At 46.2% G+C, this 22,537-nt stretch overlaps 1 protein-coding gene across 2 annotated transcripts; it reads right to left on the bottom strand.

The window, feature by feature from the left end:
- Positions 1 to 19: 19 nt before the first annotated feature.
- Positions 20 to 10,385, bottom strand: LOC120946682 (C-type lectin domain family 2 member B-like). Of its 2 annotated transcripts, XM_040361308.1 has the most exons (6): positions 10,233 to 10,385; positions 5,500 to 5,646; positions 4,441 to 4,545; positions 2,718 to 2,893; positions 759 to 865; positions 20 to 550 (listed from the first exon to the last, which is right to left on the bottom strand). In XM_040361308.1, the coding sequence occupies exons 2-6, from the start codon at positions 5,597 to 5,599 to the stop codon at positions 430 to 432; spliced, it is 609 nt and encodes a 202-aa protein (XP_040217242.1). In that variant the 5' UTR covers positions 5,600 to 5,646; positions 10,233 to 10,385; the 3' UTR covers positions 20 to 429. The 2 variants fall into 2 exon arrangements, with proteins under 2 accessions (XP_040217242.1, XP_040217241.1); XM_040361307.1 differs by lacking the exon at positions 10,233 to 10,385 and having other exon boundaries at positions 5,500 to 5,787.
- Between the last annotated feature and the right edge of the window lie 12,152 nt (positions 10,386 to 22,537).

Below are 22,537 nucleotides of genomic sequence, written 5' to 3'. Positions count from 1 at the left end.
TGGACCACCTGATATGTTCCTGAAAGAAGTCTTCATACTCGATCACCAGATATGTTCCTGAAAGAAGTCTTCATACTCGATCACCAGATATGTTCCCGAAAGAAGTCTTCATACTCGATCACCAGATATGTTCCCGAAATAAGTCTTCATACTCGATCACCAGATATGTTCCTGAAAGAAGTCTTCATACTGGACCACCAAATATGTTCCCGAAAGAAGACTTCATACTCGATCACCAGCTATGTTCCTGAATGAAGTCTTCTTACTGGACCACCAGATATGTTCCTGAAAGAAGTCTTCAAACACGATCATCAGATATATTCCTGAAAGAAGTCTTCATAGCCGATCACCAGATATCCAGAAGCTCGAGAAGAAGGTTGCCCCTTTAGCCAGTTGTTCTTTGAGTTGCGCCAAGCCTCCAGCCAATCGTCATCTTTCATTTTTCCGGTCTGGCTTGTTACAAATCCAGTATCGATCGGAGTAACAGGCGGCACTGGAGACCCGCTCCCGATTGAGGAACACGCATGGGGACACCCCATCGATGTGGAACCTGGAGGAGATCCAAGACAGCTGGTGAGAACTTTGCCATACGAATGTTTACTGAATAGCTCAATTATTTAACTTTTTAAAGGATTTAATTCATAAATACAGTGGAACCTCGGATTACGAGCATAATCCATTCCAGGAGTATTGAAATAATTTTAAATAATATTGACCCAACACCAATAAAGTTTCCTTTTCATAGAAGCCAGACTTACGTTTCATTAAATACTGATCCATTTGTCCACATCCAGAGCCCCCCATTATCTTCTCTCTTCAGACCAATCCAGTGATCTGATGAGCCTTTGAATCGTTGAAGAAACTCCTGGTGGGGAAAAATGTAAGTAAATATTAGGACTAATAAGCACAAGCTGGCTGGGTGTGATGCAATCAATGAGGACCAATTTGATTGGATTCGCAACTACACCCAATTAAATGCCTAAACTACAGGGTGATTGGCCACAGTCAGGGCTGGTGCAAGGGTTTTTTAAAACCCTAGACGAGACTTAATTTTGCCGCCCCCTGGCTCCACCCCTGACTCCACCTCCTTTGCCCTGCCATGTATACCCCACCTTTTTCATGAAGCGCCCCCTAAAATGCAGCCCATCAGCGCCCATCAATGCAGCCTCACCAGCGCCCATTAATGTTGCCTCAACAGCAATGCTGCAACTGGACATGATTACAGCTGATTGTATATATAATTATTATGGCAGAAGTCCATTGATAGGAAGCAGGTTGAAGCGTTTTATCCTTGCAATCCAAAAATTGTGGTCCCTGTGCTTTACACATGTACTAATGATAAAGATGGCCAACCAATTTATTTCAACAACAGGGACCTGGAGGCCTTTTGAAAGAAGAACTATATTATGCTAAAAAACAAAACGCATTAATTTGTTTATGCCTCATGTAATACTGTAAATAAGGGACTGAACACCACATCATCGGAGGAGGAGGCCAAATCCTCCCCCATATCCAGAGAAAACCCATCATGGAAAGAAGTCACATCTTTCCCCATACCTTTTAGAACCCATAATGAGAGGAGGTTGCATTTTCCCCCATATCCAGCAGAACTCATAATGGGAAGAGGTTACATTCTCCCCCATACTCAGAAGAACCCATTATGGGAAGAAGCCACATCCTCCCCCAGAACCAGAATAGCCTATCATGGGAAGAAGCCACTTTGGCCCCATAACCAGAAGAACCCATCACGGGAAGAGGTCACATTCTCCCCCAATACTCAGAAGAACCCTTCATGGGAAGAGGTTACATTCTCCCCCAATAATCAGAAGAACCCATCATGGGAAGAGGTCACATTCTCCCACAATACTCAGAAGAACCCTTCATGGGAAGAGGTCACATTCTCCCACAATACTCAGAAGAACCCTTCATGGGAAGAGGTCACATTCTCCCCCAATACTCAGAAGAACCCTTCATGGGAAGAGGTTACATTCTCCCCCAATAATCAGAAGAACCCTTCATGGGAAGAGGTTACATTCTCCCCCAATAATCAGAATAACCCTTCATGGGAAGAGGTTACATTCTCCCCCAATAATCAGAATAACCCTTCATGGGAAGAGGTTACATTCTCCCCCAATACTCAGAAGAACCCATTATGGGAAGAAGCCACATCCTCCCCCATAACCAGAATAACCTATCATGGGAAGAAGCTACATCGGCCCCATAACCAGAAGAACCCATCACTGGAAGAGGTCACATTCTCCCCCAATACTCAGAAGAACCCTTCATGGGAAGAGGATACATTCTCCCCCATACTCAGAAGAACCCATTATGGGAAGAAGCCACATCCTCCCCCATAACAAGAATAACCTATCATGGGAAGAGGCTACATCGGCCCCATAACCAGAAGAACCCATCACGGGAAGAGGTCACATTCTCCCCCAATACTCAGAAGAACCCTTCACGGGAAGAGGTTACATTATCTCTCATACCCAGCAAGGGAGGAGGTCACAACCTCCCCCATACCCAGAAGAACTTATCATGGGAGGAGGTCACGTATTCTCCTATACCCAGAGTAACCCATCATGGGGGGAGGTCACATTTTCTCCCCCCAGAAGAACTATTTGCAGTGGGGGCCAAGAAGGAAGGAACAGCAAAAAGCGCTGGAAAGGTGGAATTCAGCTACATTTTCACACAGACTTGAACACCAATCAACTCACCAGCTCTTCCTGGGAATCGATAAGGGCGAGTGATGCATTGTGGGAGACACAGAAGTCCTGGCTCTTTTGCCACTCATTATATTGCTTGGAGAAATAATAACATTTCTTTCTGTACCAGATCCAGTCATCTTCACACGGAGCTTCAAGGAAGACCTCTGGGCAGGCGCCGCACTTCCCTAAAATCGGAAAATACACAATATTTACATTGGTGTTGGTGGTTCCATCAATGAGCCGCGTCTTAGGGGGCAAACATAAGCTTAGTTCAATTTACAGCTAGCAGTAGTGGGGTAAACAGATGAAGGGGGAATGTTTTGCGGTGTTGTCTGTAGAAATTGAATTTTCTTTTCAAATCCCAATTTTGGAAAGACAACTATAATCTGATTGGCGCACAAAAACCCTTTTTGCTTTCTGGTTTCCAAATAAATCATCAAAAAAAAAATATATATATATATACACACACACAGTATATATATCATACATACACACCAAATTGTCAAAAGTATTGAGACACTTGCCTTTACACACGCATGGACTTTAATGGCATCCCAGTCTTATGCCCCGTACACGCGATCGGAAATTCCGACAAGAAAAGTCCGATGTGAACTTTTGGTCGGAAATTCCGACCGTGTGTAGGCTCCATCGAGCTTTTGCTGTCGGAATTTCTGCCAACAAAAGATTGAGAGCTGGTTCTCAAATTTTCCGCCGGAAAAAAATTCTATCGGAAATTCCGTTCGTCTGTAGCAATTCCGACTAGCAAAACTCAGACGCATGCTCAGAAACAATTCGACGCATTCTCGGAAGCATTTGACTTAATTTTCTCGGCTCGTCGCAGTGTTGTATGTCACCACGCTCTTGACGGTCAAAAGTTCAGAGAACTTTTGTGTGACCGTGTGTATGCAAGCCAAGCTTGAGCGGAATTCTGTCGGAAAAACCATCCAAGGTTTTTCTGACGGAATATCCGATCATGTGTACGCGGCATTAGTCTGTAGGGTTCAATATTGAGTTGGCCCCGCCCTTTGCAGCTATAACAGCTTCAACTCTTCTGGGAAGGCCGTCCACAAGGTTTAGGAGGGTGTCTATGGGAATGTTTGACCATTCTTCCAGGAGTGCATTTGGTTGAGGTCAGAACTCTGTGCAGGCCAGTCAAGTTCGTCCACCCCAGACTCGCTAATCTATGTCTTTATGGACCTTGCTTTGTGCACTGCTCCAAATAATTTGGTGGAGGAGGGGTTATGGTGTGGGGTTGCTTTTCAGGGGTTGGGCTTGGCCCCTTAGTTCCAATGAAAGAAACTCTTAAGGTGTCAGTATACCAAGACATTTTGGACAATTTCATGCCCCCAACTTTATGGGAACAGTTTGGGGACGGCCCCTTCCTGTTCCAAAATGACTGCGCACCAGTGCACAAAGCAAGGTCCATAAAGACATGGATGAGCGAGTTTGGGGTGGAGGAACTACGGGCCTGACCTCAACCCCGTAGAACACCTTTGGAATGAATTATAGCAAAGACTGTGAGCCAGGCCGTCTCGTCCAACAGTACCTGACCTCACAAATGCTCTTCTGGAAGAATGGTCAAACATTCCCATAGACACCCTCCTAAACCTTGTGGACGGCCTTCCCAGAAGAGTTGAAGCTGTTATGTTATGTAATGTTTTCACACATTATTCCCAGCATCCCATGTCATTGTGTGATGTCCCATATATAAGTGTCCTTCACATGGACTCACCTCTGGCAGAATAAACCGTCCACATCGCAGCAATAATTACAATGTTGATCAAAGCAAATGCCAATATTATATATAGGAGACTCTCGCTGATGTGTTTCTTGGTACCTGCAAAGCAGAACATAAACTTCAGATATACATTATAGTGATACAACAAGACACACATGGAGGGATCTGTCAGAAAGAATGGACTTGTAGAGCGCCTGCCATCTTTTTCACAGCTGTCCTCATTATGGAGGTTTATACTCGCTTCCCGTGGCGGGATGTTTTTTGGAAGCACCTGATTAGAGCCGTAGACTCTAATAGGCGCCCCAAAAATTTGAACAGCGGGCGCCATGCTGGGTGTTAGCAAAGCGAAGGAATTCGCTTTGCCAACACTAAATCTGCCTCTCAGCCAATCAGGTTGCCCGGGTCTGTTACCGGTCACCTGATTGGCCGAAACGTCAGGCGCTGTGATTGGACGCCTGAGAGAGGACAGAAGAAGACATGAAGGACGTTCAGGAGACTGCCGCTGACCCGCTCTAAAACAGGTAAATGCAGGCAGCATCTGATGGGGCACATTAGCGGCGATTGATGGGGCACACTGGCAGCAATTGATGGGGCACACTGGCACATTTGATGGGGCACACTGGCACATTTGATGGGGCACACTGGCACATTTGATGGGGCACACTGGCACTATTTGATGGGGCACACTGGCACTATTTGATGGGGCACATTTGATGGGGCACACTGGCACATTTGATGGGGCACACTGGCACATTTGATGGGGCACACTGGCACTATTTGATGGGGCACACTGGCACTATTTGATGGGGCACACTGGCAGCAATTGATGGGGCACAGTGTCAGAAATTGACGGGCACAGTGGCTGCGTTTGATGGCACAGTGGTGGCAATTTATGGGTACAGTGGCTGCGTTTGATGGGCACAGTGGCAGCAATTTATGTTTTTTTTTGTTTTTTTTTTCAGTTTGTTTGCCCCCCCAAAAATTTTGAGCACCAGCCGCCACTGACTACAACTCAGCTTTACATTTCCCCAAGCAACAATTCCCGGTTCTTACCATATCTTGATAAATCCTGCAGAATTTCTGGTTTGGGTTTGGCCGTTTCCCGAGTAATGACAAATCTGAGATGTTCTTCTTCCATCGTAATTTCTCTCATTGTACAGATGAAAATGTCTTTTATTTCTCTGTTGGGTTTTCTATGTTCTGTAAAGAGACAAACACATAGGAATGAATGGGATTTCTCCATGAAAATGCATGTTGTGTTCACAGTAGGAATGTGGACATCAGTGAACGGACAACAGGGCTGTCTTAATAAGAGGGCACACCTGGGTACTGCCCAGGGGCCCCGGTTGCATGGGGGGCCCCTGCAGTTTCTCCAAAGCAGGGTGTAGAGGGGTCTGAGTTCTAGGGGGAAATCTGGGGTGTAGAGGGGTCAGAGTGATGGGGGGATATCTGGGGTGTAGAGGGGTCAGAGTGATGGGGGGATATCTGGGGTGTAGAGGGGTCAGAGTGCAGGGGGGATATCTGGGATGTAGAGGGGTCTGAGTTCTAGGGGGAAATCTGGGGTGTAGAGGGGTCAGAGTGCTGGGGGGATATCTGGGGTGTAGAGGGGTCAGAGTGCAGGGGGGATATCTGGGATGTAGAGGGGTCAGAGTGCTGGGAGGATATCTGGTCTGTTTACCTTTGCTGTCTCAATTTTAGGGCCCCCAGAGCATTACTTTGCCCAGGGGCCCATGATGATATTAAGACGGCCATGACGGACAATTGTGAGTAAAGCACATATCTCCAACCATAAAAATAAACGTCGCTCTCCCATTCATCACGTAGTCCAGTGCCCTGAGCAAAGGCGCGGGGGGGGGGATGGGAGAAAGCACCAAGGGTAGTGGGTAAGTGGGGGTCTACACTGCATTGAGGTCTGTTTTGGGGTATGATAGGTGAGATGACCTACACAGGATCTTTAGTATAATAGTACAGGTTTACTTTAAAATAAACCCCCTCACTTCAGCAATTAATGCATTCCAACTGACCCACGGATCCTGACCTCTCCAGTGATCTCTCACCAAGCCCTCCTCCATCATTGCCAACCCAACATACTCAGTGCTTGGGCATATGAAGGAGTATGTGTCTATTACAGCCTAGCAGCCAATCACAGGGCCTGAACACTGTCCTACACCATATTGTCAAAAGTATTGGGACACCTGCCTTTACATGCACATGAGCTGTAATGGCATCCCAGTCTTAGTCTGTAGGGTTAAATATTGAGTTGACCCCACCCTTTGCTGCTATAAAAGTGTTAACTCTTCTGGGAAGGCCGTCCAGATGGTTTAGGAGTGTGTCTATAGGAAGGTTTGACCATTCTTCCAGAAGCGCAGTCTTCGCTCCAATTCATCCCAAAGGTGTACTATTGGGTTGAGTTCAGGACTCTGTGCAGGCCAGTCGAGTTCCTCTACCCAAAACTCGCTCATCCAGACCTGGATCTGATTTACTAAAGGAGTAGCGCATGCTCACTTTCAAAGTAAATTTTCATGTAATTTTCTGAGTGAATGAGGTGAAACAATCTATGCAAATGTAGCGCCCTGCTACTTTCATAGCTGGCGCGGCTTTAAATTTAGAGGGTGGTCAGAGATTTTATTACCTCTGACTGTATTGTTTTACCAAATTTGGGCCTCTGTTCCAGCCGTGGCTGTACTGTGAGTGACCACTATTGTTGTCTGGGGTGTTGGTACCACCCCAGGCCAAGGGTGGCAGCAGTCGGGTGTTCTTTTCCCGGCAGCCAATCAGTGGGGGTTGATCGCCTCGCTGTGCATGCTGGGGGAGAGTACTTAAAGCGGAGGTTCACCCTAAAAACATGTGTATAACATTACATTCTGCATACTTCCAACATTTACAGTATGCTGTTTGTTTTTTGCTGTACATATTGTATTATTGCTATTTTCCACCCGGCCTCTGGGTGCTCACTCCCGCGGGAGTAGGCGTTCCTATGCAGAGGCGCAGTGTCATGTGGGACTTCACCCAGATTATTGACGTCTTGAGAAAAACTTCCCCTCGGCGGATAAGGCGCGCTACGAGTTTCCGAAAGTAATCGAACTGAGAGTCGGCTCTATACGGCACCTGCACAGTCAGCTCTACACGGCTCCTAGTCGGTGCGCAGGCGCCGTATAGAGCCGACTCGCAGTTCGGCTACTTTCGGAAACTCGTGACGCGCCTTATCCGCCGAGGGGAAGTTTTTCTCAAGACGTCAATCATCTGGGCGAAGTCCTACATGACACTGCGCCTCTGCATAGGAACACCTACTCCCGCGGGAGTGAGCACCCGGAAGCCGGGTGGAAAATAGCAATAATACGGTATGTACAGCAAAAAAAACAAAAAAAAAACAGCATACTGTAAATGTTGGAAGTATGCAGAATGTAATGTTATATACATGTTTTTAGAGTGAACCTCTGCTTTAAGGGACAGACATCATTAGTTTGCGGTCGTCAATCGCTGGTCTGACGTCCCACCACCCCCCATGTGTGGCCCTCCTGGCCGGGGGTGCGTGTTCAAGTGTTCCTAGCTCCGGAACCACGTTGGTCCGGGGTTGTGATCTACTAAGTAGGCCCGCTAGTCAGACTGGGTCTACAGGTGCAGAGTGGTCCTGTGCTGTCCGTCCTGAGGGAGGAAGCCACTCGATGAAGAACCTATCTTGGAGAGCACCGAGCACGAGGCTGGTATCTCAGGAGAGGCCTTGAACTTCATCGAAGGACGCACCATTACTGAGAGGCTGAATGATGGTCGCCTGTCAGTTCTGAGTTCACAAGTTTATTCAAGAGAGAGATCCGGGTGCTTAATCCTGTATTGAGAAGGATTCTGGACCGAATACATCTCTGTGGCAGAGACTTTGCTAAAGTTTCCGTGTGACACCCTGGCTGCTAGGCTGGTGAGAGAGGCCTATACGGGTGCACAATACCCGCTCTGGCTAGAGTGGCGACAAAAGTTACATTGCTGGAAGCAGGAGTGTTTCCGATCAAAGTTTTACACCTGAACCTACCACCTATTACCAGGGGTCAAGTCCTGGAGAAAAAAGTGTGGGAACTCCCACCCAAGATCCACTATCCCAAAAAAAAAAAAAAATGATACGCTCATATGCATAATTACTAAACCGCATGTTTAAAGCAAGTTCTTTCTAAATCCCGTGATAACTCGCGGCAGACCTCCGCAAAGTCTCCTGGGAACAATGACAAAAGTTCCCAGGAGACATTGCGGCATTGAGGAAGTGACAGAATACCCGCACACTACCCGATGAATCCATATACAGGAAGCGGCCAGTAACATAAAGGATTACTAAGGTTCGCCTGCCCCTGACAGTGACTCGAGCTGGGCATCGCCGCTTAGTGAAGGATTGGCTCGGGCGGCTCGGCTGCTCTAGTCCTGCAAAGGGAACTGAGTTCCTGCTGTGAAAAAAGTGCAGGAACTCCGTTCCCACGCGTTCCCGCAGGACTTGAGCCCTGCCTATTACCCTTCTACCTCATCAACTACTACTTTTATTCTTCTACCACGTTGAGTAATAAAGCAAAAAAAAAAAGACACCTAAAGTGTGGACATTGCAATTCTTCTCAACTCTCAGGCCTCGTACACACGACCGAGTTTCTCGGCAAAAACCAGCAAGAAATTTGCTGGGAGATATTTTTTTGCTGAGGAAACCGGTCGTGTGTACATTTTCGTTGAGGAAACTGTCGAGAAACTCGACGAGCCAAAAAGAGAGCAAGTTCTCTATTTCCTCGACAGGAATGGAGAAAATTGGCTTGTCGAGATCCTCGACAGCCTAACAAGGAACTCAGCGAGGAAAACGATGTGTTTCGCCCGTCGAGTTCCTCGGTCGTGTGTACGAGGCTTCATCGTATACCCTGGACGGCGGAGGAATAGAGGTAACATGCCACCCAAAACAAACCAGCAGCTCCTTCGGGGGTAGTGCTACAGAAACAAAACCTAATTGCGTACAAACATTTAAAAACAAATTGGCTTTTTTTCTTACAGATGATTGGATGATAGAACTCGGCACAACTTCACCTTGTTTAGTAAGCAAAGCAAAAATGACCTTTTCAAAGAGAAAAGTGACTCAGCTGAATGAATGAATGAGGTCCAGTTGTGTTCAATTCTCCAATCACGTGCAGGAAAAAATCTATTTTATGTTCGAAGCTCCTTGCACGTGACTCTGTAATTCTTTGGAAACAAATTTTTACTTTGCTTCACCCCGTTCTCAAAGATAAATGAAGATTCACATCAAGTGAATATGTTCTACTCCTTTAGTAAGTTAATCTTGAACATGGGTCTTCCAAACTACGGCCCTCCAGTTGTTCAGGAACTACAATTCCCATCATGCCTAGTCATGTCTGTGAATGTCAGCATGTTACAATGCCTCATGGGATGCGTAGTTCTACAACAGCTGGAGGGCCGTAGTTTTAGGATCCCTGGTCTTGAAGGAAACATTTCATCCCGTGCCCCCCCCCGAATGTGTGGCACCCGGGGCGGACCGCCCCCCCCCCCCCCACCCCCTAGTTAGTACGCCACTGATCCTGTCCAGTGTCACTATACACTGACCGACAGCTAAACATTACACGCTTTCTAAGTCACAATGACTCCGTCTCCACAAGTATGAAATCATTAAAGAAATTCTATTCTATTCTGCTCTATGTACAAAGATCTGCTAATAGAAAATAAGAACAGGATTGTGAAGACAATCTAAGTTAGTAGTACATAGACACGTGTGAATGTATAATATGGATAGGAATACATAGAAGATCTCGTCTTACCTTCCTCCTCTGCAGTCTCCTCGCTCTGTGATCCTGAGTCATAGTGATCCGCCCTACATATAGAGAGAGAAGGAATGACGCACGAGTCACATGGGGTGTGGGAGAAGCTGCAGAAGTTATTTTGACTACGAAAACATCAACAACCGATAGTAAAAAAGCTATAGAAAGCATTACGTCAATACATCGTATCGATACTTTGTATTCATATATTGCATACATTGCCAACATCACAAATCTCAATTGTATTGAATATCACATAATTACATAACTGTTTTATGATTAAAAGGTTTTGTGTGTTTTTTAACCACTTAAGCCCCGGACCATATTGCTGGTCAAAGACCAGAGCACTTTTTGCGATTCGGCACTGTGTCGCTTTAACTGACAATTGCGCGGTCGTGCGACATGGCTCCCAAACAAAATTGGCGTCCTTTTTTCCCCACAAATAGAGCTTTCTTTTGGTGGTATTTGATTACCTCTGCGGTTTTTAGTTTTTGCGCTATAAACAAAAATAGAGCGACAATTTTGAAAAAAATTAATATTTTTTTACTTTTTGCTATAATAAATATCCCCCAAAAATATATAAAAAAAGAAAATTCCTCAGTTTAGGCCGATACGTATTCTTCTACATATTTCTCGTAAAAAAAAAATTGCAATAAGCGTTTATTGATTGGTTTGCGCAAAAGTTATAGCGTTTACAAAATAGGGGGTATTTTTATGGCATTTTTATTAATATATTTTTTTTACTAGTAATGGCGGCGATCAGCGTTTCTTTTTTCGGTACTGCGACATTATGGCGGACACATCAGACACTTTTGACACATTTTTGGGACCATTGGCATTTTTATAGCGATCAGTGCTATAAAAATGCATTGATTACTATAAAGTTGCCAATGGCAAGGAAGGGGTTAACACTAGGGGGTGAGGAAGGGGTTAATTATGTTCCCAGGGTGTGTTCTAACTGTAGGGGGGGGGGTGGACTCACTAGGGGAAATTACTGATCGCTGTTCATACATTATATGAACAGACAGTCAGGCATTTCTCCCCTGACAGGACCGGGAGCTGTGTGTTTACACACACAGCTCCCAGTCCTCGCTCTGTAACGAGCAATCGCGGGTGCCTGGCGGCGATTGCGCGCGGTAAGTTGTGGCAGCGTAGCGTAAATCGGCCGGCGTAAGCCTGCCTAATTTAAATGTGGGACAGGGGGGCGTGTTTTATGTTAATCTTCTGTGACCCGACGTGATTGACGTTTTTCACGAATGGCGTGTGCGCCGTCCGTGGAAATCTCCCAGTGTGCATTGCTCTTAATACGCCGCAAGGATGTATTGGTTTTGACGTGGACGTAAATTACGTCCAGCCCCATTCACGGACGAGTTACGCAAACGACGCAAAAATTTAAAATTTAGTCGCGGGAACGACGGCCATACTTAACATTGGTACGCCGCACTTACGCCACCATATAGCAGGGGCAACTATACGCCGGGAAAAGCCTAACGTAAACGGCGTAAATTTACTGCGTAGGCCGCGCGTACGTTCGGGAATTCGCGTATCTTGCTGATTTACATATTTTGCCGCGTAAATCAGCATACACGCCCCTAGTGGTCAGCTTAAAAATGCAGTTACGATCCGACGGCGTAAAAGACTTACACCTGTCGGATCTAACAGATATCTATGCGTAGCTGATTCTAAGAATCAGGCGAATAGATACGACCTCATATCCTTTCTCTTTAAACCATTTGCCAATCAATTCAGCCTGTACGTTAAAATCTTCTTCTTTCGCGCAGTTCCTGTTTATTCGTATAAATTGGCCTTTTGGTATGTTGTATAGCCACGGTTTGAAGTGACATCTTTCTAATGACAGATAGCTGTTAGTATCTACTGTTTTGAAGAAGGTTTTGGTGATGATGTTGTCCTTCTCTATAGTGATACTTAGGTCCAGAAAATCAAATTTTTTTTCATCAATTTTCCATACTGAACTTATATTACGGTCGTTATTGTTTAACTGTTGTAAGAAATCCTCCAATTTGTCTCGACTTCCAGTCCATACAATAATCAAGTCATCGATGTACCTCTTGTACAACGTTAGCTCCTTGGGGGTGTTGGTATAAATAGCCTGTTCCTCCCACTGTGCCATGAATGCGTTAGCTACACTTGAGGCAAATTTTGCTCCCATAGCTATCCCGGTTGTTTGCTTATAGTAGGTTTGGTCATGCCAGAAATAATTAAATTTCAGGCAGAAATCCAAACATTTAATCTCAACCTCTGTTGGCATATCAGATTACTAAATTTCCTTAATAAACATTTGGTGGCGTGGCACGCATCATGATGTTGTACAATGGTGTATAACAGGGATATGCAATTAGCGGACCTCCAGCTGTTGCAGAACTACAAGTCCCATGAGGCATAGCAAGACTGACAGCCACAAGCATGACACCCAGAGACAGAGGCATGATGGAACTTGTAGTTTTGCAACAGCTGGAGGTCCGCTAATTGCATATCCCTGGTGTATAATGATGTGACATCAACGGTGGCTAGTAATGATTGCCCTTCTGTCACTGATATTGTTTTGAGTAATTGGAGCCCATGTTTCGTATACTTAAGGTACGCTGGTGTATTTTGGACCGCTGGCTGTATAAAATGGTCGATGTATTGGCCCATTCTGGATGTTAAGGATTCTATTCCGTTGACTATGGGCCTTTTCCGGGTGGATTTTCTCTACATTTGTGTATTTTAGGGACCGTGTATATTACCGGGATCCTACACGTCTCGGGTATGAGGTATCTTGAATTCTTTTTGTTAAGAATTTCTTTTTTGAATACCAGATTGACTAATAGTACATTTCTTTTTAGTATTTACTGGTGGGGTTACCCAATAATTTAGTGTAAGTATTATCTTCCTGTAGTTGTCTTCCTATCTCCTATCTCTTTTAGGTACTGATCTTTTGACTGTATCACTACTGCACCCCCTTTCTTTCTGTGAGTTGTCTTAACCCTTTCTTTATGTGTATAGGGTCATTCTTCTTTAGCTCTAGCGATTCTAGATCTTGTAGAACTAATTTTTTGAAGACGTCTATGTATTGATTGTCCGATACTTGTGGATTGTATACAGAGTTGTTACGTAAATTTCTATGTACAGGCATACCCCACCTTTAAGTACACAATGGGACCAGAGCATGTATGTAAAACGAAAATGTACTTAAAGCGGTCCTCCACCCTAAAGTGGAGTCCCGCTGATCGGAACCCTCCCCCCCTCCGGTGTCACATTTGACACCTTTCAGGGGGGAGGGGGGTGCAGACACCTGTCTAAAGACAGGTATTTGCACCCACTTCCGGCCACACGCTACGGGCGAAAGACGGGCATTCCGTCACATCCCGTCTGTCGCCCGTTGTGTGCTGGGAACACTCGGCTCCCAGCACACAGCGTGTGAGCCAATCGGCGGGCGCAGCGCGACTCGCGCATGCGCCGTAGGGAACCGGGCAGTGAAGCCGCAGCGCTTCACTTCCTGGTTCCCTCACCGTGGATGGAGGGGGGAGCAGCAGGGTGACGAGCGATCGGCTCATCCTCTGCTGCGATCACCGCTGGACTCCAGGACAGGTAAGTGTCCTTATATTAAAAGTCAGCAGCTGCAGTATTTGTAGCTGCTAGCTTTTAATATATTGTTTTAGTGGCACATCCGCTTTAAAGTGAAACAATACATTTTTTTCACGTCTAGGGTGTAGTGGGGGGGTCAGGGGCTGTAGTGGGGGTGTCAAAAGCTGTAGTTGAGGTCTCAGGGGCTGTAGTGGGGGTGTCAGGGGCACACTGGAACAGGGCGGGCTATGGTCTCGGAGCTTCAGCTCCTACTGCGGCTGCAAAATGTCTGTACAGTACTTGTAAGGCACTTTACATACACTTGCGGGTATGTCCTTACTCGCGAGTGTATGTAAAGTGAGTGTACTTAAAGCGGGGTATGCCTGTACTGGTCTGTCCAATGCAGGTATATCTATACTCTGTTAAATGGATTGTTCAACATGTATTTATTTTAGATTAATTTCTCTAACATACTTTCGTATGCCGATGTAAGTTTCAAATTTATTCAAATTCTTAATCAATGCGTGCTTCAAGCCTTTATCAAGCACCGATAATTCCTCTGTGGTCAATGTTAACCCACTCAGATTTACAACGTTCTCTCCTACCATTCTCGTTTTCTTTTTAAGTCTCTTTCCTGCTCTGTTTCCCCTTCTCGATTTGGACTTGTTCTTGGTCTGTCTTCTTGAGGGTGTCTTCTGGGAGAGTGGTGGGGATCCTGTGTGTGACTCCGGGGAGAGAGATCCCTCCTCTCCCTGTCTGCAAAAGGGCGTTGTGTGTCAACCTGGTATTGGTTATAATAATTCCGTTGGTCATTATTATATTGATCATAGTGATACCTAATGGGGTCAAATCTGTTATATACGGATATTGGGGATCTATTAGGTCCATAATAATATTGTAGGGGTGGTGGTCCTCTATTATTACCTTGGTTTCTGTCATTTTGGTGCCAATTGTTATGTGGTTTCTTGAATGGTTTTTTTCCATTGTTTCTTCGGTGTTTCTGTTCTTTCATTTCCATTAGTACGTGAATCGTATGGGAGTCTTCCCATATCTTTGTAGGTTTCCCGTTCTTCCCATCTCAGGATGCTTTGAGTATGCATCAAAGTGGGATCGCTAGAGCTAAAAAAAGAAGAATGACCCTATACACATAAAGAAAGGGATAAGACAACTCACAGGAAAGAAAGGATATCGTAATCCGCCCAGCGGATAAGGGGGGTGCAGTAGTGATACAGTCAAAAGATCAGTACCTAAAAGAGATAGGAAGACAACTACAGGAAGATAATACTTACACTAAATTATTGGGTAACCCCACCAGTAAATACTAAAAAAGAATTTGTACTATTAGTCAATCTGGGAATCAAAAAATAAATTCTTAACAAAAAGGAGTCCAGATACCTCATACCCGAGACGTGTAGGATACCGGTAGTATACACGGTCCCTAAAATACACAAATGTAGAGAAAATCCACCCGGAAGGCGGAATAGAATCCTTAACATCCAGAATGGGCCAATACATCGACCATTTTATACAGCCAGCGGTCCAAAATACACCAGCGTACCTTAAGTATACGAAACATGTGCTCCAATTACTCAAAACAATATCAGTGACAGAAGGCCAAACATTACTAGCCACCGCTGATGTCACATCATTATACACCATTGTACAACATCATGATGCGTGCCACGCCACCAAATGGTTATTAACCGCTTGCCGACCAGCCGCCGCAGTTTTACGGCGGCAGGTCGGCTCGGCTGCGTGAGTTCACATAATATTACGTCATCTCGCGAATCAGCCAATAGGGGCACGCGCCCCCCTGCTCGCCCCCCGGTCCCGACGCGTGCGCCCGGCGGGCGCGATCACCGCCGGGCACCCGCGATCGCTCGTTACAGAGCGAGAACCGGGAGCTGTGTGTGTAAACACACAGCTCCCGGTCCTGTCAGGGGGAGAAATGCCTGACAGTCTGTTCATACAATGTATGAACAGCGATCTGTCATTTCCCCAAGTCAGTCCTACCCCCCCCTTCAGTTAGAACACACCCAGGGAACATACTTAACCCCTTCCTCGCCCCCTAGTGTTAACCCCCTTCCCTGCCAGTGGCATTTTAATAGTAATCAATGCATTTTTATAGCACTGATCACTATAAAAATGCCAATGGTCCCAAAAATGTGTCAAAAGTGTCCGAAGTGTCCGCCATAAGGTCGCAGTACCGATAAAAATCGCTGATCGCCACCATTACTAGTAAAAATAAATATTAATAAAAATGCCATAAAACTGTGCCCAATTTTGTAGACGCTATAACTTTTGCGCAAACCAATCAATAAACGCTTATTGCAATTTTTTTTACGAAAAATATGTAGAAGAATACGTATCGGCCTAAACTGAGGTTAAGGAAATTTAGTAATCTGATATGCCAACAGAGGAAATACTTGATTAAATGTTTGGATTTCTGCCTGAAATGTAATTATTTCTGGCATGACCAAACCTACTATAACTAGGGGTGCAACGGATCGTCACCGATCCGTGATCCGAACGGGTCACCCCGCTCGGATCGGCACACCACGCAATCCGCGGAGCGCTCCGGGGCCTCGGCCGTAGGAAAGTCCCCGGCTTAGGCCTAGCTCCGGAGCGGCGGCCATCTTGCTCCACCTCCGTGTGCTTGTCAGAGCACAGCGTGACACGCCTCCCCGCCTCAGCGCGCTCACTACAGACCCGGAACTGCCTGCAGACATGTGGAGACAGCGTGGGTGAGCTCTGCACCTGCAGGTAGGAGCTACACCTTCACCTGGGGAGCATGTCTGTACACCAGGGTGGAGGGGGGGTGACACCAGGGTGGAGGGGGGTGGATAGTGATTAGGTGGGTGTAACAAGATTTTTTTTTTTTTTTTTTTTGCTGATCCGAGGATCGATCCGATTCGTGATTTTTTTGATCCATTGCACCCCTAACTATAACCAAATAACCGGGATAGCTATGGGAGCAAATTTTGCCCCAAGTGTAGATAACGCATTCATGGCACAGTGGGAGGAACAGGTTATTTATACCAACACCCCCAAGGAGCTAACGTTGTACAAGAGGTACATCGATGACTTGATTATTGTATGGACTGGAAGTCGAGACAAATTGGAGGATTTCTTACAACAGTTAAACAATAACGACCGTAATATTAGTTTAGTATGGAAAAATTTATGAAAAAACTGTTGATTTTCTGGACCTAAGTATCACTATAGAGAAGGACTATATTATCACCAAAATATCTGTCATTAGAAAGCTGTCACTTTAAACCGTGGCTATATAACAGGGGTCAAGTCCTGGGGAAAAAAGTGTGGGAACTCCCACCCAAGATCCACTCCCCCACCAAAAAAAATTGATACGCTCATATGCATAATTACTAAACCGCATGTTCTTTCTAAATCCCGTGATAACTCGCGGCAGACCTCTGCAATGTCTCCTGGGAACAATGACAAAAGCTCCCAGGAGACATTGCGGCATCGAGGAAGTGACAGAATACCCGCACACTACCCGATAAATCCATATACAGGAAGCGGCCAGTAACAAAGGATTACTAAGGTTCGCCTGCCCCTGACAGTGACTCGAGCTGGGCATCGCCGATTAGTGAAGGATTGGCTCGGGCGGCTCGGGCGGCTTCGGCTGCTCTAGTCCTGCAAAGGGAACTGAGTTCCTGCTCTGAAAAAAGTGCAGGAACTCCGTTTCCACGCGTTCCCGCAGGACTTGAGCCCTGCTATATAACATTCCAAAAGGCCAATTTATACGAATAAACAGGAACTGCACGAAAGAAGACGAATTGATTGGCAAAAGGTTTAAAGAGAAAGGATATGAGGAATCATGGATCAATAGAGTAGTAGCATTTTGAAGGCGTGTTACCATCTGGAGGAGGCGAGAGTTCTGGGAGACCAGTGGGAGGAATTTTTCTATTCTGATATGCATCGTGTATAGCACCCACCTTTTTTTTATTACAGTATATGGACCTACTCCAAGGCTGCCATTAGTCAACAGTGTACCTCTGCGATAGATATCCATGTATTATTTCACACAGTAAGGACTACACGTGCACCTTTAGTTGATTCTATTGCACACTTATGTTGATGGACTGTGGCTATTATATTTATTTACATTATCTATTTTTATGTTCATTGATTTATTTATTTATATAATATCTCGAGTCACCATATTATATCACGTTTTGTTCACGCTAGAAACACTTTTGAGTGTTGATTGATACTAGCTTCCATTTGTTCCACATTTAGTACCTGTTATTTTATGACAATATTTTGTATGTAACTAATTTCATTTGTCTTGAGCGCGATATCACTATACCTATTAATATAAGCTTATTGCAATTAATTTTTACCAATGGCCGGAGTAGTTAAGGACAAGGAGGCAGAATAAGCCACCCTGTCAGCTGCAGTGGACTGCGCACCAGTCTCTGCTTGGGTGACGGAGAATGAGGAGGATGAGGATTGCTTAGTAAGCCAGTCCACTACTTCCTCTGCATGCTGTGGCTGGATAGCATAGGCAACATCACTACAGAGAAAACAGAGAAAATTATGCCCTGCCTGAAGACTGACCACGTCCACCATTGCCCCTGTGGACATATACCCTGCTGGCCCCCTCACAGTATACTGGGAGCTCCACTTCTTGTTGGCCTCCCAAAGATGATGGGGGGGGGGCGCTTATTAATAAAATGCAATGGATGCCTTTTAATCAATGGCAAGGGGTGTTCGGTGCACTTTAGCTTGTGTACTCACTACACAGACACTCCACTGACACACTACAATATACTGCGTTAAACGTGCACCTATGCATTGAAATGTACTGCATTAAACGTGCAGTAACGCACTGAAATATACTGCAAGAAACCTGCCCTGACGAAATAAACTGACACTACTAAATAGTGTATAAGTGAACGGTCACACTACACTCGTGCTTCACTATCACTAGATTTACACTAAACTGATATTCTACACTGGCCCAGATTCAGGTATTTTTGCGCGATATTTGCGGGGGAGCAGGGCAAAATTTTGCCCTGCGCCCCGCAAATATTTTGCGCTGCCCTCGATTCACGGAGCAGTAGCTCCGTAAATTGCGAGGGCGCGCCGGCAAAATTGCCCGGCGTAAGCGCGCGCAATGTAAATGATCCCGCCGGGGGCGGGAATCATTTAAATTAGGCGCGCTCCCGCGCCGAGCGTACAGCGTACAGCGCATGCTCCGTCGGGAAACTTTCCCGACGTGCATTGCGGCAAATGACGTCGCAAGGACGTAATTTGCTTCAAAGTGAACGTGAATGGCGTCCAGCGCCATTCACGAATCACTTACGCAAACGACGTGAAATTCAAATTTCACGTCGCGGGAGCGGCGGCTATACTTTAGCACAAGGCTGCCCCTACTATTAGAAGGGGCAGCCTTGTGCTAAAGTTGCCGTACGGAAACTCCGTACCTGGCTTGCGCGGGGCCCGCGCAAGTTTGTGAATCAGTGGGTAGTATGCAATTTGCATACTACACGCTGATCACAATGGGAGCGCCCCCTAGCGGCACACGCAAGAATGCAGCCTAAAATCTGCGAGGCATAAGAGCCTTATGCCGCGCAGATTTTAGGCTGCAGTCGGTGTAACGAGGTTCCTGAATCAGGAGCACTTGTTACACCGGAGCAAGTAAGCAATTGCGCCGTGTAACTTATGGTTACACGGGCGCAATTGCTTCTTGAATCTGGGCCACTGACAATAGAATCAGAATAGCACACTAAAGCCCTGTACACACGATCGGATATCTGATGGATTTTTTCGTCGGATATCCGATGAAGCTGACTTTCATCAGTCTTGCCTACACACCATCAGTCAAAAATCCGACCGTGCCAAAACGCAGGTGACGTAAAACACAACGACGAGCCGAAAAAAAAAAGTTCAATGCTTCCGAGCATGCGTCGACTTGATTCTGAGCATGCGTGGATTTTTATCCAATGGAGTTCCACACAGACGATCGTTTTTTTTTTTTTCTATCGTTTTTTTATCCATAGGAAAAATTTAAAACATGTTCTATATTTTTACACCGATGGAAAAAAGATAGATGGGGCCCACCCACGATCGGTTTGTCCGATGAAAACAGTCCATCGGTCTGTTTTCAAACCGATCGTGTGTACAGGGCTCAACTCTCTAGTAGCACTGGACAGAACCCTGTTCTATCTCTCTCCACACCGCTATCACACTACAGCAGGGGTCAAGTCCTGGGGAAAAAAGTGTGGGAACTCCCACCCAAGATCCACTCCCCCACCAAAAAAAAAAATGATACGCTCATATGCATAATTACTAAACCGCATGTTTTTTTTTTTTTTCGATCCACTGTACCTTAGTAATCCTTTATGTTACTGGCCACAAGCAAGTTCTTTCTAAATCACATGATAACTCGCGGCAGACCTCCGCAATGTCTCCTGGGAATAATGACAAAAGCTCTCAGGAGACATTGCGGCATCGAGGAAGTGACGGAATACCCGCATACTACCCGATGAATCCATATACAGGAAGCGGCCAGTAACATAAAGGATTACTAAGGTTCCCCTGCCCCTGACAGTGACTCGAGCTGGGCATCGCCGCTTAGTGAACAATTGGCTCGGGCGGCTCGGCTGCTCCAGTCCTGCAAAGGGAACTGCGTTCCTGCTGTGAAAAAAGTGCAGGAACTCCGTTCCCACACGTTCCCGCAGGACTTGAGCCCTGCACTACAGATGTGTGGGGCGGGACAAAGAGCAATAAGCAATGATTGGATAGAGTCATCATTACTTTCTCCAATCATGGCTCTGACTGTGCTCTGTGCCCTGATTGGGCAAAGCTTTCATTGCTTTAGCCAATCAGGGCTTCAAATACATTGTGCGGCAGCCCAGTGCATTGTGTTTGACTAGGCGGGCCGATCAAATAGTCAAACGCCCCCATAATTTGGGTGTTCATCGAAAAGGCGAACAGCCAATGGGCCACTATGGGGAGAATATTTTTATAGTGTGGGGCGGGACCAAGAGTAATGAGCAATGATTGGATAGAGTCATCATTACTTTCATCAATCATGGCTCTGACTGTGCTCTATGCCCTGATTGGGCAAGGCCTCCAATACATTGTGCGGCGGCCCAGTGCATTGTGGTCGATTAGGCGGGCCGAACAAATAGTGGAACGCCCCGATAATTCGGGTGTTCATCGAACGGGTGAACAGCCAATGTTCGGGCCGAATCGTTCCCCCAACTATACTCCTAATTCTAACCCCTAATCCTAACCCTAATTCCCTACCCTAAAAAATAAATAAATGATAATAAGTAAATAAATAATAATAAAATAAATAAATAAATAGGTTAACCCCTAACCCTTAAAGGGGTTGCAAAGGTTTGTGTTTTTTTCACCTTAATGCATCCTATACATTAAAGGGGATGTGCCACTAAAAAAAAAAAATATTAAAAGCCAGCAGCTACAAATACTGCAGCTGCTGACTTTTAATATTAGGACACTTACCTGTCCTGGAGTCCAGCGCCGTCCGCAGCAGAGGACGAGCGATCTCTCGTCACTCTGCTGCTACCCCCGCCATCCTCAGTGAGGGAACCAGGAAGTGAAGCGCTCCGGCTTCACTACCCGGTTCCCTACGGCGCATGTGCGAGTTGTGCTGCGCCGCTGATTGGCTGCCGCTGTGCTCTGGGAGCCAAGTGTTCCTAGAGCACAACAGGGGGAGGACGGGAGGTGACGTTCTGCCCGCAGAAAACCCGAATCTGTGTGGCCGGAAGTGGGTGCAAATACCTGTCTTTAGACAGGTATCTGCACCCCCCTCCCCCTGAAAGGTGTCAAATGTGACACCGGAGGGGGGGAGGGTTCCGATCAGCGTGAGTTTCACTTTAGGGTGGAGCTTCGCTTTAAGGTGAAAAAACACCTGGCAATGACGGGCCCCCAGCCCCCCTGTTTACTTACCTGAACCCGTTCACCTGCTGTGCGTGTCCCCGGCATCCTCTTCTCCACGGAGTCTCGGCGTTGATTGGATAGATTGATAGCAGTGCGGCCCGCTGCTGTCAATCAAATCCAATGACATGGCCGCCAGGGGGCGGGGCCAAATCATACACTCGGCAGCTATGGACGCCAAGTGTATGACAAGGGAGCGCGCCCGCAAGGTAACCCCCTCGGGAGAGAGCTTCCCAGACAGGGTTAGCTATTGCGGGGAGGAGCCGCAGCGGGACCCCATAAAAGGAGGATCGGGGCCACTCTGTGTAAAACAAACTGCACCGTGGAGGTAAGTATGACATGTTTGTTATTCAAGAAAAAAATGAACCTTTACAACCACTTTTAGGGCCAGATTCACAAAAGAGATACAACGGCAAATCTCCTGATACGCCGTCGTATCTCTGTGTTAGGGCCGTCCTAACTATGCGACTGATTCATAGAATCAGTTACGCATAGCTAGCCCTAAGATCCGACAGGTGTAAGTGAATTACACTGTCGGATCTTAAGGATGCAATTCTAGGCCGGCCGCTAGGTGGCGAGGCCATTGCGGTCGACGTAGAATATGCAAATGACTAGTTACGGCGATTCCCGAACGTCCGCGCTGCCCGTCGATCTAACTTTACGTCGTTTCCGTCGAGTTACGCCGCGTAAGATTAGGGCTGAGCCCTAGTTGTTCTAAGCCATGTTAAGTATGGCCGTCGTTCCCGCGTCGAAATTTAAAAAACCACGTCGTTTGCGTAAGTCGTCCGTGAATGGCGCTGGAC

Source organism: Rana temporaria, chromosome 8, assembly GCF_905171775.1.
Source record: "Rana temporaria chromosome 8, aRanTem1.1, whole genome shotgun sequence".
Classification (NCBI taxonomy): domain Eukaryota; kingdom Metazoa; phylum Chordata; class Amphibia; order Anura; family Ranidae; genus Rana; species Rana temporaria.
Note: the sequence above shows the minus strand (reverse complement) of the source record. Positions and strands in the feature narration are given on the sequence as shown.